General features: G+C 44.2%; 1 protein-coding gene across 1 annotated transcript in view; it reads left to right on the forward strand.

Annotated features, from left to right (window-relative positions):
* The first annotated feature begins 12,441 nt into the window (after positions 1-12,441).
* STAC (SH3 and cysteine rich domain) overlaps positions 12,442-19,470 on the forward strand; it is a 62,926-nt gene continuing 55,897 nt past the window's right edge. The window contains exon 1 of the mRNA XM_062622203.1: positions 12,442-12,731. Within this exon, the coding sequence (XP_062478187.1) occupies positions 12,615-12,731 (117 nt within the window). The 5' untranslated portion in view covers positions 12,442-12,614. The remainder of the gene's footprint in view (positions 12,732-19,470) is intronic.

Here is a 19,470-nt window from a genome sequence, read left to right on the forward strand (position 1 = left end):
GTTATTTTACCTTTATTTATTCTTAAGGGATTACAAAGAAGAAATACCATGATTTTTTTCCATTTTAGAAGACCAGGAAGCTGTTACAGCTGCAGCACTGTGCAACATTAAATCCATTTCCCATTTCAAATATGTATTAGTATGTACAGCTAACATCCGAGAAGAATTTTACATTTGGAGTGAAGAGCTCATTTGAGCAGAGTATACCTGGTGAATTCCCTCCTTTTAGAGAAAGACTAGTGCTCATGAGCAGCTGCCTAGAAAAAGGCTTACTTCAGGCACACAACAGGTAAGAAAGGCTTTTCCACTCACATGCTTCTTCCTCCTTGCATGAGCTCACATCAAGCTCTAATGACTCATCAGTTTGAAAGGCTTTGTCCATGCCATAGGTGATAAACACTGGAGAGATGTGCTTGAAGAGGCAAGCTATGAACACCTATTCCAATCAAAAGCCAAGGTAGAATGTGGGTGCGAGAGAGTAGTTTGCACTGGTCTGAGAGTGAGGGAATTAGGAGATATGGTCGGTGCTTTGATAAGTAGATACAGGCATTAACCTTCAGTATATTACCTATTGTCTTCATGCTATGACCAAGGCATTACAGCTGAAAAGCTGGGCTTAGGAAAGGCTCAACAGTCATTGATAGGATAATTTACACTGTTGATTTAGGATTTCAAGGAGTGGAAAAAAAACCCTCACTTATTCCTCTTCAGTTTGGATGACAGATTTTCAAGCCAGAACAGGCAGTAAGTCTATGGTGGATAGGTCTTCATTTCTCATAGACAGGAAGCAGTTATTTGTCTCAACTCATCTAAGGAGGCAGCTAACCAGTGATCAAATCCTGGCTTTCCCCTAAACGTGTTCCAAAACATGCCTGCAGTCCATTCCTGAGTCCACATAGTGTAAACACACATGTTTTGTGTGGACAGATCACTGTATAACCCTGGGATTTTTCCTTTTCCACCTGGAGAAGAAGGGAAGATGCTCTGGCCACTGCTCAAAGGGCCACACTCACAAACATTCAGAACCTATACCCCAAGAAGCCTTAGTGTTGATGGCTGATTAAGAGGTCTGTGAGGAGTCTTTAATAAAGGCCAAGACAGCAGCAGTGCTCTCACTGAGCAGCAATTTACCTCCTCCACATTGGGAAAATCTATCCAGCTGGTTACCATACTGCTTAAGCTGACCTTACTGCTTCTCTACATCTGCCAATAAATCCCAGTGGAGTTCTGTAGTAGTAGTATTCCCTGGGTGAAAAACAGGTTGAATCTGTTGGAGAGCCCTGACAAACTTTGTTAGATAAAGCCCCCATTATCAAAGCTAGCCTTATGGACAACATATAAATGTTTACCTGTGCAGGAATGATAGTGGAATATGAGCTGATAATTAAGGTGAGTAATGAAAGCTGAAGATCCTTGTTTCCTGAACTAACATTTGGAGGGAACCCTTGAGGCTGAAACAGGGACGTGGCTTTTAAACTGTGCTGAAATGAGTTGGAATAGTTCCACTTTTTTTGTGAGACAAGAAAATAGGAGTGTGTGTGCTAAAAGCAGCGCTTGCCCTTCCTGAACAGGAGCATCTGACAGCCGAGACGAATTGGTTCAGCTTTGTCATTTAAAAGGATGACTGATATTTTATCGAGTTGCTCCCTCATGGGCAGGCTCTTACAAAATGAGAGCGATGATTCCATTAATTTGTGGCTCCTCTGCGGTCCCAGGTGATGTAGTTAATATAGTTCCTGAAATGTCAAGTTAATACTTATTCCTCCTTTCGGTGCCTTCTTCTCTAAGTTTGCCCTCAGCTCATACCCTCTGATAGTAAGAGAAGTTGAAAGTTGAGAATGGAGACTTCAGGCTTGATGTAAAGAGAAGAAGATAAAAGCTATCAAAGTGAAACTTCCACAGGTGTCTTCAGATGCAGCTTAGCTCCTGGCTCTCCCAGTTTGTGTTTGTAACCCCATTTGTGTAAAGTAACGCAGCTCCCTAAATTCACTTGAGCTGTGGACGTGGTTTAGTGGTGGATTTGACAGTCCTGGGGTAAAGGGTTGGACTGGATGATCTTAAAGGGCTTTTCAAGCTAATTGATTCTATGACTGTTTAACCCACTTGAATACCACCGATATCAGACTAACCCAGTACCTGGACAGTTCACAGAATTTTCTGTCTTCTTGCATTGACCTTTGTTTCCACTTTCATTTTGGGGTAGTTTTGTTGTTTTCTGTTTTTTTTTTGTGCTGAATCTTTAAAAAAAAGAAGTGTGCGGAGCACTGCCCCATAGCATCTTGACTCATGAGAAGGTATTTCAGCAGGAAGCCTTGGGACAAAGTTGCCAAATGCAAACCTGCACTTGACTTGGATGATGCTTCCCAAGAGTCCTGGAGAAAGGCTGGTCCTCAGCCCAGGCAGCCTCTGAGTGGAAGATGGAAAGGAGCCTGATAACACTGGTCATGAGCAGATCTCCTGTTCATTTCTTGAATTAGGGGAAAGAAGCCAAACACCTATGTTGTAAAGGGAAGGAATTTCACCTAAACTCTAATTTCTGGTTATCGATCACACTCAATGAGCTTAAACAGTTAACAGAGCAGTTCTTGACGTTCTTCATAGCTCTAAGGATGTGTGAGTGGTCTATTCAGAGGTGAAATGAACACTGGTGTAAAACACTATTTTACCAAGTCACTTTGTATGTTTCTAGGGGTGCCTCTCACGGTGACTGAAGGAAAAGAACAACCTGGGTAGTTTGCTACAGTGAGATGGTGCAAGAAGTGTGAAAACGAAAGCGATTGAATGTGATAAACCCCAGGATTGCTTTCAGCTTTTTTCATTTCACCCTGGGGGGATGGATGGACAACAACCCCCCAAAAACCAACAGTTCAAACATAGGCAAAACGTATGCTGATCTCATTGTCCTGAGTGAAAACTTTGGGGAAGTGCTCTTTTAGGAATCGTGATTTTTTTTTTTTTCTTGGATAATTAGATCTGACATTAGATGCATATAATTAACTGGGAAAATGGTTTGCATGCTGGCTGTAATAGCACTGTCTGATCTCTTTGCCAGATAACTGCTACGGCCTGGTTTTTCGGCATCGTTTTGTTTCCACAGATAGCAGGAAATGTGCCTAACTGGAGCCACCTGGATTTGTCTCCAGGGCCAGAATCCTGGGACCCTTTACTGATCTGGCATGCACCCTCAAAGCTTCCCTTCAAGACAGTCCTGGTTCAAAGGATTTATTTCTTTTGATAGCTGAATGTGAATGACTCCCCCTTGTTGATAGAATAATAGGACTGAAACCTCAGAGCAGCCTTCCAGTATCTGAAGGGGGGCTACAGGGATGCTGGGGAGGGACTCTTCATTAAAGACTGTAGTGACAGGACAAGGGGTAACGGGTTCAAACTTAAACAGGGGAAGTTTAGATTGGATATAAGGAAGAAATTCTTTCCTGTGAGGGTGGTGAGGCACTGGAATGGGTTGCCCAGGGAGGTTGTGAATGCTCCATCCCTGGCAGTGTTCAAGGCCAGGTTGGACAGAGCCTTGGGTGCCATGGTTTAGTGTGAGGTGTCCCTGCCCATGGCAGGGGGGTTGGAACTGGATGATCTCCAGGTCCTTTCCAACCCTAACTATTCTGTGATTCATGTGTATCGCTTCATGTGTATTGCTCAGGGAAGATGTCTTTTAGGATTGGCACAGAAGCTTTTACTGTGGTTTTCAAACTGTGAGCCTCTGGGAGGGAGGGAGATGTGCCTGTAAACTAAAAAGGAGCTTTATATCTCCTTTGTTAACCAGAGCTCAGCACTGTGGTGTCATTTATGTCTTTTGTCCCCAGGTCTTTTTAATAGCCGATTTACCAGCTGCTAAGCAAACACCTAAACATAAAGGACAGGGAAAGAAATGGTTGTAGCTGCCTGTTATGATGTATTTTATGCTACTTACAACTTTTTGCATTTAGATTAGATGAAGTTTAGTTATGTAGAAGAAAGCTTTCAGTCCTGAGTTTTTAGGGAGTAAGAAGATGGGCATGAGATGAGTGAAGCAGCACCAAGTTACTCTTATTTTTGCTTCTGAGCATGGGCTCCAGGACTAATATTTAGTCCTGTAATAACAATAAAACCATAATAATAACGAGGAATATAGGCTTAAGATGTCTTGGACCACAGTGGGGTTAGGAGTTTCAAACTAAGTGCTCGATTATGGTCCAGGTGAAAGGAGGGCAGCTTTCATGTCTGTGGAAGAACAAAAAGGTCCGTGAGGCATTTTTGGAATACCCCATGATGATCTGAGCACGGTTTGTTTCACCTCATGGAGAAATAGCTTTTAAGGCATATTGCAGGCAGCCTTATAACTCCGCTGGGTGCAGTGGGATTAAGACAAGTACCCCAAAGAAGTCAAAACCTTTAGCAGCCATCTGCAGTTAAAGCCCATCATTCCCAGCTCTGCATGTTCTCTGCTTTTCTATGTGAAAGATAAAAATAGATTTCCCTTCACAAAGCTCTCAGTGGGGGGTCACACAAATACACAGCAGACATTTTTATTCCTATCAGATCGTTCTCTCTGCATTACTTCTTTTGATGTACGGTGTCTTTACTGCAGTGAGCTTCCCCCTATCTTTCCTGAGCATCACTGCCTATTGGTATCTATCATTCAGCATGGTTACAACATATGAAGCCATTGCTGTGCTAAGTATGTAGCGTATGAACATAAATGTGTGTGTGTGTATATATATATATATATATATAAAACTACAGTTCAGCTTCTTGAGCAGACACATGTCTATCTTTTAAAATGCTTATTTATTTAGTTTACTGTAATACCTAAGACTGGACAGAAAGCAAAACTAGCTGCTGTAGAAGCTCTAAATAAAAGGTAAATACCTAGCCTGAAGAGCTCACAGCTTAGATATGAACTCATGCGAACTCAGAAAGCTTGTATCTGAGGGCTGGTCACATCCCCTTGGAAAGACAATCTCACCTGCTGTGTTCCAGCTGGATTGCCAGTGCTTTTTGTATTGTTTCTCATGAATCACAGGGGTTTTCTTTGGCTGAAGTTCCATCTTCCCAATGTCTGCATCTCCTGAATGTTGTGATCATAGGCACTGCCACGTCTGCTGGATTTCCCTGTTTCTGGGATCCCAGAGGAACGCCAAAGCTTGAATCAGTGCCTAACATTCTGAGATGATGGCTGGCCTTTCTGCCATAAACTGCTGCTTTCTTTCATTGTTGGCCCACTGAAATTACAGGTGACCTGTGCTCAGCTTTCTTAGGCTCGTGGTTCAGCTTTCGACTAGATTAAAGCATCCCAAATATTAGGCCACCTTAGGAATTTGTAGTCACTTGCTTTGCCTCCAGATTTCAGCCATCCTGATGCTCATTGCTCAGTAGTCTTTTCTTTCCGTATTAAAACCCCTAGTAATACAGAAGTATTACAGACTACAAACTGAAAGTACAGTTTTAAAAGCATACGAGTTATATTGGTTATATCATCATTCATATCAACTTAATTTTCTGTTATCACAACTAATTTGACCAACTCTCTGGGTAAATCTACAGCTTCAGTGCCCTGTTTGCTCAGAGTCTGAAGCCATTGAGCTCAGTTATTGCACGTTTGAATTTGAAATAACTCATTCCATTCAAACAATGGGAGAGGTCCAGGTTTGACTGGGCCTGGCGGGCAGTGCCTTTCTACCTGAGCACTTCAGGCATCCTGAGGCATTAGAATGGCAATTTTAGAGGGGTAACACCGCAGGTGATATGACTAACAAACATCAGGGAACCTGAAGAGATTTGGTTTTCCCCATAAATACAAGGAAGAATAGAAATAGTTATGCATGTGGAAGGTGAAGGCACTCATACTTTGGACAGTTTTCCCCTAATTTTTCTTTTATTTCCCTTCTGATATTTGCACTTCTAAAAATCAGGGCTATTTTTGCTAGTGAAATTGTTTGCTCTTGCAGCCGAGCTTGACCCCTGTAGAACAATGAGAGGCAGTGGTTTGTATTCATCAAAAGAAGCAGTGACTCCAGAATGCTCTGTGTTCAGGTTTCAAATGGGAGTGACTGTATTCTTTCTTATTGTTTTAAGCAACAAAATATAACAATTGTGTGCACTGGAGCACTTCAAAGAAATGCATGTTATTTTGATGAAGAAATCTGATTGGAAAGGTTCACAACTACAGTGCCCAGTGGTTTTATCACTGCTTGCAGTCTTTTAATAGTACAGTCTGGTTTTTTATATTAGAAATTGACCTGAATCCTTTTTAAAAGGTACTGATTGTGTTTGATAGGCTCATAGAATAGAGATAATTCTGTCTTTGCCAACAAGACAAACTTGTCTTTCTATTATCATTTTGCACTGGGCTCCAGGAATTCCATTGCTTTAAATGAAATAATAGAAATCGTTATAGATAAACCTTACAAACGCTGCAAGAGGTTACCTTTATTTTTTGCTCACTTCAAATTTTACTGCCCATTTTTACTTTGAATTGGTAGATATGTACAGAGCTAACAACCCGGCTACTATCAATATCTGTCAAATTTTGCTTTACATGAAGATCTGAGGAGCAAACCAGGTGTATGTGGGCTGCAACGTATTCTCCTTCCCATCAGGTTTATAGGATGCTGAACACTTGCTTTATTATTGTTTGAGGGCTGTAGCAGATCATTTAAAGATAGGTAATTGTGGGGCACCCTCATCATACGCACTTCTGTTCCAGCTGACATATGCACTAATCTGATCGAGTGGAATGTTAATCTTGGTAATGATAATTCCTGCTATTCCTGCAAACCCAGTCTCTGAAGGCACTGATGAGACTTGCTGCACGTAACCGACTTCCACCACACCCTGTGGAAAAGCTCCACTTTCCTGACAGAGGTCATTGGCACGCTGAGAAATCCTTTATATTTCCAGGTCCCAATACAGGAGCACAACGGCTGCAGGCTTGCAGTTGACGGCGAGCTTCATTTTGCATTCAGCATGCGTGTTTGTGCCTAAATATTGCAGCGACAGGCGTGCTGTAACTACCTAAGACAGGAAACACTGCATACGCAGCCTTCCAAAAACTGGTGCATAGCCATGAGATATCTGTATGAAAAGAAAGAGGAATGCATATACATATCCTTGTGCTCTGCTGGGAAGGTTTGCCACGTCTTATTTTGGATTCTATTTACAGTTAGAGCAAAATGTTGCTCCTGATGCATTTTTCACTGACATGAGTGAAGAAATAGCTCACGCTGACGGTGTTCAATACCACAGTGAATGGAGCAAACAGGAACCTGAGACAAACCCAGTAAAGCCCTGCCAGCTGTAATACCCAGCTCATGCCTGGAAAGGCTAACAACCAGACAAAGGAATTGAAGGGGCAGTTCAGGTCAGGGACGGTCTAAGAAAGAAAGAGGTGATTGAAAGCTGGCTCCTAACAAAAGCCTTTCAGAGAATGAAAAAGAAGCCCAAGATCCAGTGTGCTGACCTGTGTATGTGTAGGGGGATTCCTCCCATCCCACTCTGGAAAAGGCTGAGGAAAAGCAGTAGTGTCTGGCTGAGATGGTGTGATTGTATGAGACCCTCTGAGTGGTACTGACAGCCATTGGGAAGAGTCTTAATTCCTATCCAAGGAAATACAAGTGAGGTTAAAGCAGAGTCCAGAAAGAGTGGAGGAGATTATATTAATTATCACATCTTTGTTATCTCTTTAAATAAATATCTGGAGCATGGATGTCCTGAAAGGATGCAATACACAGCTAAATCCCCACTGCAGCAACCTGATGAACTGGTTCAGGACTTTCCTGCTACAGTCATACTGGTCCAAGTCAGTAAGTGGTTATTAAACGGCAGGGATCTCTAGGAGCATCTGAGAGTTGCAGGAAATGGTGATACTGATTCCATGGGCCTCTTCTTTTTATATCGCATTCCTATAAAAAGTGAGAAGGAATCATATTGCCAGCAGAGATGTAAAATCAGGTCGGGACTGTCGCTGGTTATTTAAAGGTATTGCAATGCTTTTTGTAAGACTGAACATATTACATGCTGTATCTTGGCTAAATTCCATCTCTTATAATTACATCCTCTTCTCCCTTTCTCAAACGTTTCTTGCTATCAGAAGAGGATGCAGCATTCTTCTTTCCCCTAGATATCTGGGTAGCGGTGTTTCAGTCTCATCATCATCTCTCTGAAAGACAGATTCGAGCCGCAGCATGATCTTTGCATTGCTCCCTGTGCCATTGCTGTGGATGGAGAGAGGTTTTGAAAGCAGTGCTCAGGCAGAGGTTCCATTTTACTCCCAGCTTAAGTACAAGCACAAATCTGTTGGTCTGGCTTCCTCTGCTGTTGCTCGTTTGCTGCAGTAGAATCTCTCCCTGGAGCAGTCGGAGGCTTAACACTTAAACCCTAAAAAGTGCTTTGAGATCATTTTAGTCAAACTGCAAGCCAACAGCATTCCATTAGTACTGGGAATGCTTTCAGAGCATTGACCAGCTTGTGCTTCCAGCTCGATGAACTGGTGACTGTAGCCCTTAGGATGGCATTTTGATCAGCAGAATCCAAGGGGGGTTGTTACTACGTTAGCTGCTGGATGAGCTGTCAGGATGGTACTGAAAGCAAACATGGGCTGTGTGACCAAAAAGAAAAACCCAGCCACCTGACACTATTTTAGTGTCCTTTCCTCTGTGACTACAGTGTTTGCTGGTGAGAAGTGCCCACAAGCCTGTTACTTGGAAACACAGGCAGACACTCCATGAGAGCAATGGTCTGGTCTTTGCAGTCACTTAGCCAGCTGTGGACAGCAGCAGGTATTTGGGAGGAGAGCCTAGGGAAGATGTACATCTGGCCGAATGCACGATGCCAACAGTAAAGTTCCCATCACAAATGGCCCTAGAAGGGTATCCTGTTGCCAGTTTCCTCGAAGACAAAATTGAATTGACTAAGAAATGGAGCTACTGTTTCTCACCTGGAACACTCACAAATTGGACTGAGGAACTTGGGAAGAGGCTGGCCAAGTTTCACTGCAAGTGCCAGAACTACAGGCTTTTTTTGTGTGTCCAACGGTTTTCTGTGGTGCTCAGCCTGCATCCTCTTGGGAATTGGATACAGTTCAGGAAATGTAATTCCTCTTTCCTTCGAGGGCCCTGCTTCAGTGGCAACCATCCTGATTCCTCATTGCTTTGTGCATTTCTAGAGAGAGGCACGTAGTGGTTTAAACCAAAGGCATTTATCGGCAGTGTCATCTCTATATGCTCTCTTATATCCTCTATATGCTCAGGAGCAGGGGATGGTTTATGCAGCAGGCAGTGAATGATGACACCTACAGCTCCCTCTCTCCTTTTTACTTCTGTTTTTCCTCCGATAAATCCATGAGGGTCTAACCAGGAATTATGGAATCACAGAATGGTTTGGGTTGGAAAAGACCTAGTTCCTGTCCCCTGCCATGGGCAGGGACACCTTCCTCTGGAGCAGGTTGCTCCAAGCTGTGTCTGACCTGGCCTTGAACACTGCCAGGGATGGGACAGCCACAGCTTCCTTGGCAACCTGTTCCAGTGCTTCACTACTCTCGCAATAAAGAATTTATTCCTTATATTCAGCCTAAATCTCCCTTGTTTCAGTTTGAATACATCACCCCTTGCCCTACCACTACAGTCCCTCATGAATAGTCCCTCTCTAGTATCCTTGTAGGCCTCCTTCAGATACTGGATATTATAAGTGGTGTTATTCACAAGGATAACATTTAATAAGCACTGATTTGATGTCTTCCCTTTGGTGATATCCAGCTCTAGTCCTGTACCTCTTTCACAGTAAGGTGCTCAAATATTTCAAAGCAATGCCTATACAAGAAGAAAAGAAGGCAAAAGAACATGATATGTGCCAAACTCCCTACATCAGCTTAATCTTGCCACTGTGGAGCTCTCCAGCAGTGTGTGTATATTCCTGGTGTCGGGATCCTCTGGGATGCTCTTATTGTGCAGGCTGCAGTCAGAGCTTAAGAAGTGCTGGAGCCCTAGCACAGAGGAGTGCTCTGCATGTCACCCTGTTGCCTGTACCAGGAAGCAGGAGGGATGGGCAAAGTGTAGCACCCATGCAGTCATTACTGGAGCACCCCGCCAGGCCATGCTCGGAGGGGATTCCAGGCAGCATCCAAGCGCCTTCACACGGTGCAACAACTTCAGCGGGGGGCTGAGCATCGGCTCTCATGTTTTATTCATCCAGATTGCATTTCCCCACTCCAGAGATCTCCGTTTGTCTCTTCACTGGAGAATCTGTTCCATTTCCTCGTTTAGCACCGTGCTGCAGCGCTCACGTTTCCACCAAGTACCTTTGCTTAGAGACCGATGGGCAGCAGTCACAAGTCCGGCTTCTCAAGACTGAAGAGTGGGAGAGAGAGGCAGATGTAGTTGTAACTGATCAGTCCGTTTTGTTCTACAAGAGATCTGATTTGCAAGAGCCTCTGAAAAGGAAATGAAACCAGAAGAAATCCAGTTTCTTGTCTCTTTCGCTTTTTTGGTAAGATTTGAGGTTTGACTCATCTTCCCCAGGCTAATTGTCAAGAAGCTGACAGATCAGTGGTGCTTGACAAGTGAGTAATTGGGAGAAAAGAGGGAGTGCAGCAGGTGTCAGTACTAATTTGGTAAAACAACCAAAAAAAAGAGTGGCGAGTGGTATGATAGTCATTTACACAGTCATGACGCTACAACCTCCTCACACAAAACATGTGCAGGCTTTTACAACACATAGAGCATTAACCATTAGCAAGCCACTCCGGGTCTATTTCTAAGGTGACCTAAATGTTCACCAGAAGGAGGTGGGTTTTGAGGCTCTTAACAAGACTGGTTCACAACACTGCTGGGGAACAGGACCAAAGCGAGTTTTGTGCTTCTCATCTGCCCCGTTGCTGGGCATATGGAATACTCCTTGCAGGGAGCAGAGCGCCATGCCTTGGCCCTGACTTGGCTGTGCTATAGGCTGGACCATCAGGGAAGGGTACCACTGCCAGAGTTGGAGCATCCATCGTTATCACTCTGCCAAGATCTCCGCTGCCCACAGCTGCCCTAATTTTCCCAACTGGGACTCTGCCCGGTCCCTGCTCATTGCTAAGAGGCTGATTTTACAGCAAAGCCCAAATCTCACTTGCTGAGTGGAAGAAATGAGCTTTGCACCTGGAGAATACCTCTGGCTCTTGAGAGAACAGTCTAAGACCCTTAAAGAATTTTTTCCTAATCTCTAATCTCAGTCTCCCCTCTGGCAGGTTAAAGCCGTACCCCCTTGTCCTGTCCCTACAGGCACCTGTCCAAACCCCTCTCCAGAATTCTTGTCAGCCCCTTTAGGCACTGGAAGCTGCTATAAGGTCTCCCTGGAGCCTTCTCCAGGCTGAGCAAGCCCAGCGCTCAGCCTTTCCTCACAGCAGAGGTGCTCCAGCCCTTGCAGCTTCTTTGTAGCCTCCCCGGATTTGCTCTAACAGGTCCTATAGCACATCCATTCAGCTTTGTCCAATACAGCCTGTAATTCAGCAGGCAAGAGAGCTGACAGGCGCTGTTGCGGCAGATTTAAATCAGGCGAAACCTCGAGCAACAGGAAGCAATCGGAGCCAGCCAGCAAAGTCGTGCTGACCTTCCACTGGTGCTGCCACAGCCCCAAGCATGACTCCGGGTGCCGCATCCTTGGGAATGGTGGCACTGGGGAAAGCCAGAGGGCCCTTCCCGATGGCTGCCTCTGCTCAGTGTCTGCCGGATGGAGTGTTATCACTATGACAACCCACAGGTATAGGATGTGAGCACCAGCTGACCCGCATTGCATGTGTCTGGCTAGGCGCTGGGCTTCCCTGGCTGGGAGGGGAGCAAAGAACACAAGGAACCACAGGTGACTGTCCCCTGGCTCTGTCCCATCACTTGCTAGCAAGTTTGGGATGTAAGGTAAATGTAAGGCAAGGTGGGAGCTTTAGGGACACTGGGTTATTTAGGGTTTTAAATCATCCTCTCTGGGACAAGGAAAGGGAAGACTCATTTTTCTCCTCTGTTTCTAGAGCCCTTCTTCAGGAAAAGACTTGTAAGAATACAAAGCTTCCCTTCAGACTCTGCCTTCTGCTGCCTGTTAAAAGGTAAAATGCTTCCAACGCTCATACACACCGCCTGTCGCTCTGCCTGCATGTGTGTGTGTGTGCATGCAAGCCTTACTTTCTTTCACTACTATGACAGCCCATGCTCCTCTAAAGCTATTCCCAGCGCTGGAAATACAACTCCTCCCTCCAGTGCCCCGCGTGTGTGTGCGTGTGGCTTGGGCTTTCTGCTTCAGCTCACTCCGCTCCGATCACAGGGCTGGTGGTCACGACTCTGCTCCACACAGAGGGGAGGGGAAACACAGGAGCAGGCACAGAGCTGACCTACGGAGCCGTTGATAACTTATTCCCTTCGCAGCGGAATCGCATAGGGGAGGGGAAGGAGGGAGAGGAGAAAGAGGGGGAGGAGGAGGAGGAGAAGGGGGAAAAGAAAGAAAATCCGGAGAATTCCAGTCTCCCAAATGTAGTGAAGCCTGGCAGCCGGAGTTCATTTGCTCTAGAGGAGCAGAGAAGCAAGAGGACATTCAAGAAAAGAAGCCAGCAAGGTCTGTGGCTTTCCTCCCCACAGCAGCAGTGATTTAGAGGTGAAATGATTCCTCCGAGCGGCATGACCGAAGTCGGCGTGGATAGTGTGGAGAAAGAGAATGAAGTGGAGAGCACAGAGCAGCCCCCCTCTCCAGCATCAACCACCAGCCAGGAATCCAAGGTACTCGCACAATGAGGTCTTTTCCCTTTTTGTTTTTACTCTTTCTTTGGTTTGAAGAGAGCTTTGCTCTGGTTTTGATGCGGAGCCCTGTGCCAGGAGCAGCGCTGGAGTGCTACGAGCCACCTCTGATTGCGGTGCCTGCTCTGGCACTCCTCCTTCTGAATTCTCCCTGTCACCTGGGCAGCTCAGGAGGCTGAACTGGGAAAATACCTGCCTTTGAGATGCTTGCTTGTGTTTATTCCTCTGTATGCAGTAAGGTCTTTAAGGAGCGGTGGGGCTCAGGGAGGGGATCGCTGTCAATGGATGTTTTTAGCTATTCCCACCCCAAGCATCAGATCACTTACAGGGGTTTGTTCATAATTGGAGAGCTTGATTTATTACACAGGTTCAGAGAAGAGAACCTTGCCTGGGGACTTGGGGGTTATCACCTGCCTTACCCTCTCTGGCAGACTCACCAGTGAACTTTCACTGTTTAACCACTCAGCATTGAAGCAGGACGTGACAGTTTGGGCACAATAATCCTTATGTGAAAAGAGGAGAACTTCTTCTTTTCCTGCAGCCTTTTCCCTCTGCTTATTGATTTTTAAGTGTGGTTCAATTTACTTTATTGGAAACCAGCTTCCAGCTCAAATGGCATGGCCTCTGAGTCTTTAAATGACCTGCATATGAAAAGTTTTCTGCCTGCCAGTATGTCACTTAGAAGATAGAGATGTAAAGGGAGAAAATGCATAATGATGGCCTTAAAGGTCTTTCCCAACCTAGTTGATTATATGAGTGTTCTTTTCAACATACCTGGATAATGTGCTTTTACTGATCCTCTGCTGCTTACTTACGATGGGTATTATGATAACACCTGACTGATCTCCCTGTGAACTTCATAGCGATGCTCTGAGCTGTGTAAACACGTAAAAACAGGGAGGTCCTTGCCACTAGGAGCTGGGTAGAACCTTAGGAGGCAGTGTATGAACAAAACAGCCACTTGACAGGGAAGGTTCGTTCCAGCTCGAGTTTAAAGGCAGTGGCAGCATGGTTCTAACGTAGGAAGACGGCTCCCTTATTCTGCAGTTATAGCTATAGCTGTGAGTGAGTTGAAATTATCTGTCTGTGTGGGTAGTTCTGACGTGGGCTTTGGGGTTTATGATTTCTTTTCTATTAGATGCTATACTCCAAGGAGAGCTGAGGTATTCCCTCTGTAAAACAGCCTCTTTAAAAGAAAAGAGCTTTCTGCATAGCAGTAATATACACTGTTAACTATATGCATGCAGCAGGACTGGGATGCTGCTGTAGTCTTCCTGGTTAATGGGAAATGAAAAGTAAATGGGTCATCAGCTCAACCCCAGGCTCTAAAAGGATCCAGTTGGTTGGTACCTATGTCTCCCCTGAGGCCACTTCTCTGCAATTGCTGAGTTGTTATTTGGCCATTTGGAAGCTCCGTGAGGTCCCAAAAGGAACTGGAGACTGCACTGCACTTGCCAGGAGCAGCTCCTCATGCGCATTGGGCTGTGCACAGGGCCTGATGCTCCCTGTTCTCCTAGCTATGGTCCTCACTCAGTGCTGGGCAAGTGGTTATGGAGCTCAAGGTGCCACTCACATGTCCAGGGACTTCATTCCAATGGTGCTTTGAGGGACTTTCTCACTGGGTCACAGAGAGCTGTTCCCAAAAGAAACTAAGCAGCACGAATCCAAAACTGAGGGAAAGTGAAATGCTGCACGCAGGGCTCCTCCTTGCAGCTCCTCGCTGCTCCTCCTTGTGCATCTACCCATGCTTTTGCAAGGATGGCAACAGGAATTAGGCACATCTGGACAGAGAGCAAATAAGCTGCAAAATGGTTTATAATCGAACGTTACCATCATCAGTTTGAAGCAATACACTGGAATGGGCAAGAGCCGTGACTGTGCAGTGGATGCTGTTACTCACAGATATTTTTAGTAAACATGTAATCTGTGTTTTTACATTGTAGAGCTGCAAAACCCATCAGAAAGCACATTGTATGGTTATTTCAATAGATGGAGTCAGAGGAACCTTCTGAGCACTGGGGTAATGAGATAAGCTTTCTCTTTTTGGTCCTAGCAAACAGCAGGATGGAAAGATTCTCAGTGATTTCGTAAAGATGATGGTTGTGCTTGGTTTTTTTGCTAAGAGAATTGATGTATTTCAGAACCTAAAGACTGACAAAAGCATAAACCAGTGCTTGCCAAGGGCCTGTGTGCAAGCTTTTATCCTGTGTGTCCCCTGCTGAGGGAGCTATCCTGGCATTCCCAGAGGGCTAAGCTTTCTTCAGGTACTCTGTTGCACAGGTTAACAAGTTCACATCTGCTGCAGCTACTGCAGAACAGTTTGTGCAGTATCTAATTACCCCACAGGGACTTGTTTCTGTGGCAAAACACTATTACGACTGCATATACGGGAGTGGAAACGACATGGATAATAGCAGCCTTCAAAATGCATTTGAAAGCATTCGGCAGAAAGGCAGTTTTGATAACCTAATGTAGAACTAGCGTAGCAAGCTTGCTTCCAGTCCTGTATAATCATAGGCAGTGTGGCACAGGGTCCCTTCTAGTACCACACTGCAGACCGTGCTCTGACGTGGAGGAGATATTGCAGTTCCTGACTAGTGTGAGTCTGAGAGGCAGAACTTCAGGCTGCTACCCAGTAGTTGAAATTTGGAATGACTCTCATGTGTTACTCACACACCCCTGTCACGGGAAGGCAGCTCTCTCTGTAATAAGCACTAAAGCCTCCCACTGTTGTCCCAAAAGTATATGTCACCACCACCTTTTCCTATGGATTAGGAGTATATTATCAGGTGAGCGCACCCAGATGTTGAAAGGCTACACTGTCCTCCTCATCATGAGCATCTTAGCACCTTCAGTATAACCACTCAGAATGAGGAAGTTCAAATGAGCTTTCAAGCCCTGGGCCCTAACAGCAAACCCATTTGCATGTTTTAAGCCTGTTTGCCTTACTGCATAGTACATGTATTTGTAAAGAGCATGACTGTGTCTTTTGGGTTACGTGTCCTCAAGTACTTTACACGCAGCAACTCCAGCGTACTCTGTCATTAATACAACTTCAAATAGGTGTCCAAAGGGTAGCAAACACGCTGTAGCTGATCCAGCCTATGTACTGCTACTGTGCTAAAAACCCCAAAGCTTGAATGGTTAAGAATGTTGCTAATTTATTAAATTATTGGCTCTTGAAAACATTTCCTTCACGCTTAAGTATGACTTGAGTGGATACTTAAAGGTTACTAGGAGAATACCTTCATGAGGGTACCATGCAAACACATGTAATTGCTACGTTTACTACATTCATATATTTGTAGTTGTGGCTCCCACCTCTTTGGCTTCCAAGAAGGCAAATTGCCAGTTTGCCAAAGACTTTTGTAGGTTTACAAGTCAAGGAGGAATCCTGATGGGAAGTTTCTTCTTGGTGGCAGCAATTACAGACACACTGCACGCTTGTACAGCTGCTAACTTAGCAACATAAGCAGCATTCTAGTGGCAACGGTCAGAGATCAGGTTTCTGATGTGTATCTTACGTAAAGATTCCTTGGAATTCAGTAAAGAAAACTGGGATTTGAAGGAATATCTTTCTAAAGAAAAGATTCCTACACCTGGCAGTGTTTCTTTATGTTTTAATGTAGTTTGGCACATAATTCTGCTAGGTTTATTCTTCTTATATCTAACTGACCTTTTCATATGGAAAGGAAAGAGCCCATCTGCTGATTTCTTTAGGTGTGAGTCAAGCCATTATAGCTGCATTGTGAGTAATGGCTGAGGGCATTCATAGACAAGAAAGTATATCTTAGAAAATTCCCTTACCAGTTTAAAGTTGGAGGGGGGGGCTGAGCATTTGGGGTGTTTAAACTAGTACCCGCAGCGTCGATCAGCGCTGCTGATCTTCAAGCTGTTGGTCTGGACTATGTGCTTCACAAAATAAATGAGTCTGTCTCAGTCTGCACTTTCCATACAGGGGCTATCCAGTGGCCAGTGTTCAGGGAAATGCAGACCCCTCGTCTTCAAGTTCAGGTGTGGCAGTTCAGGAGATGGAGCACCATTATGCAAACGCTAGCTAACCTAGTACATAACGTGTGCATGTGTATGTCCGCTTTATGTACTATACATCATGTATATATGTGTAGTACGTGATGTGTAGCACATCAAATGGAAGTTGCTGAAGAACAGCAAGCCACAAAAAACATTAAGCATTGAAGTCCAAGATTAGACTTCATTTATGTACATCCCCATATAGGTCAAGAAAATTGAGCTTACTTTCCCCTGACTTGCTGATCTAACAAAGCAATGGAGCTTACATGAGGTTTCAAACCCAAGTGTTAATATTAGATACTGAACTAACGTAAACAGCTTGGAACTCTTTGGATTTTAATAGGATTGTGTGGGCTTTAATCATGTAGGATTTGTGCTATGCTGTTCAGCAGAGATCTTCCCCAGTTAAAGAGTTAATACTTTATGAGGCTGCATAGATGGTTACTTATGGATTAATATTTTAAGAGGGTAGGGAGTTTGGTGTACAGTTAGTGTTTCACCCTCCATACCAGTGATAAGCATCCAGTACATAAACTACTGCTGTGGTCTTCAAAGGAATACCAGACAGCTTCCAAAAAATCCTGTAAAAGGGGAAGGAAAAACCTGTTCTTCTTAATCTCACCTCTATGCCTCTGCTTAAAATGGTGAGTACGTGCTCTGTAGGTAAGACTAAGGGAAAGAAGTGAGCTTAAATGTATTAATGTCTTCTGATGAAGTGTTAGAATAAATTATGTACATGTTAGAACAAATTATGTATGTGTTAGAACAAATTATGTACAGGAAGATTTCATTAAGAACAGGAAATAATACTCTATCAATAATTTCTTGAGCAGACTTGTTCTTGTATTTACATTTTTTCACTTGTCTTTCTTATTCTTCTTCTAATTAAAACACTCTTGTATTGGTTTTGCTTTGATATATGATGCCTGATACATAGTTCTGATCAGTCTGAACTGATCAGTTCCTAGGGACACTGAGACGTTTAAGGCAAAATAGAAATGGGATCAGTTCATTCTCTTCTGTCCACACTTCCAGTGTTGCCAGAATGGGCAAGATGCCTATTGCCTTCCAACAGCTGATGATGGCTTGTCTGATTTATTAAAAAGTGCAGATTTTCACTGTAACAAAAGTTGTTTTCAAAGCTGGAAAAGAACTCAATCCCATCGCCTCAGTCTTCTTTGCTGTATTCCCGTTCTGAAAGTAATCCTGTTCAAATCATTTTTAACCACTACTTTTAAAAGGCTTTCCCAGCATCTGCATGCTCTGATATTTAAGGGATGCCCTCTGCCCCTCTCCCCTTCCTAATTCCCTGTCCAAGTTTATTTCTGGCCAGCTTCTGTGCCATTGTAACTTTAATAACTTAGCCTTAGTTTAAACACCTCTTTTTGTATTCATGGTCTAGGTTTCCATCATGTAAGAATAGACTTTCACATCTTTTCCCAGCCTTTTATTTTCTCTATTAAACAAGTTAGGCTCACAGAAGATAAACTGTCTGTTCTTATCTCGTTCTTGTAACAGATCCATGCCCCAGTTTCACTTTTGAATAACCTTTGAGAATGGGTGGCTGAGTCTGTGCAGGGTGTTCAACATGAGATCTTGAACAGCATCACTAATGCCTCCCTAACTTACCCAGGAGCTGTGCTCCTGATGTTAGTGTCTCTTCATCTCCCCTTGGTCAACCAGAAGTCTCCATTCTGTCTCTCTGTAGTTCCTGGTGGATCCAGGATACATTTGTCCTCATCTAGCATGGTTTGGAGCAGGTCTCAGGTGTACAAGCTTGCATTTCCAAAGCAGAATTTCATCACATTCCCTCAATCCCTAGGCTTCCCCAGTTTTGACAGTGGGTCCAACATCATGTCAAATATAAATGGCCTATGAATTGCCTAATATTTGCATCAAACTCAGTAATAAAAATACAGAGAACAAGATTGATCCTTACACTATGCCAGTGTTGCTCTTTGAAGAACTCTACCTTCCTTCAACCTAGCACTTCTTTCCACAAGAGCCATCTCTCATTGAACTTAAACATTCTTCACTACTTCACAGACTCGTAGAATGGGACCCCAAAGTTCATCTACCTGTCCCATGGGCAGGGACCCCTTCCACTAGAGCAGCTTGCTCCAAGCCCCTGTGTCCAACCTGGCCTTGAACACTGCCAGGGATGGGGCAGCCACAGCTTCTCTGGGCACCCTGTGCCAGTGCCTCAGCACCCTCACAGGGAAGAGCTTCTGCCTAATGTTTAATCCAAATCTCTCAAAATACTCTGGTTCTTTTTTATCTAAAGGGAATTCAGTTCTATTCCAAGCGTGTTTCAAGAGCCAAAGAAGTGTATCTCTGTGAGCGACTGCATTCTGCTCTGTTCTCTTCTCTTCAGTCCTGGGTAATAGATTTTGGTAGCATACTCAATAAGTTTAATGAAATCCCAATAGGCAGAATCTACCTTTGACCTAAAACTTTTTGTCTAGAAAATTGTTCATCTCACCCAAGACAAGCAGTCTGGGAGGATCCACCTTTTCCTTTTTGTCAAGCAATATTGAGGTCAGGTCTACAAATCTGTATTTGCTGGCGTTGCTTTTCCTGCTTCTTTTGAAACAGAGTTCTTTTTTTTTTTTCACTTCCTATCATTTCTGCCTTCATAAGTCTTGTTAATAAAACTTGTTCCTAGTCTTCCAAAGGAGAATTTTGTAAT

This window comes from Pezoporus occidentalis, unplaced genomic scaffold (assembly GCF_034315485.1).
Source record: "Pezoporus occidentalis ecotype Australia unplaced genomic scaffold, CSIRO_AGI_Poc_V1 ctg107, whole genome shotgun sequence".
NCBI classification, from domain to species: domain Eukaryota; kingdom Metazoa; phylum Chordata; class Aves; order Psittaciformes; family Psittacidae; genus Pezoporus; species Pezoporus occidentalis.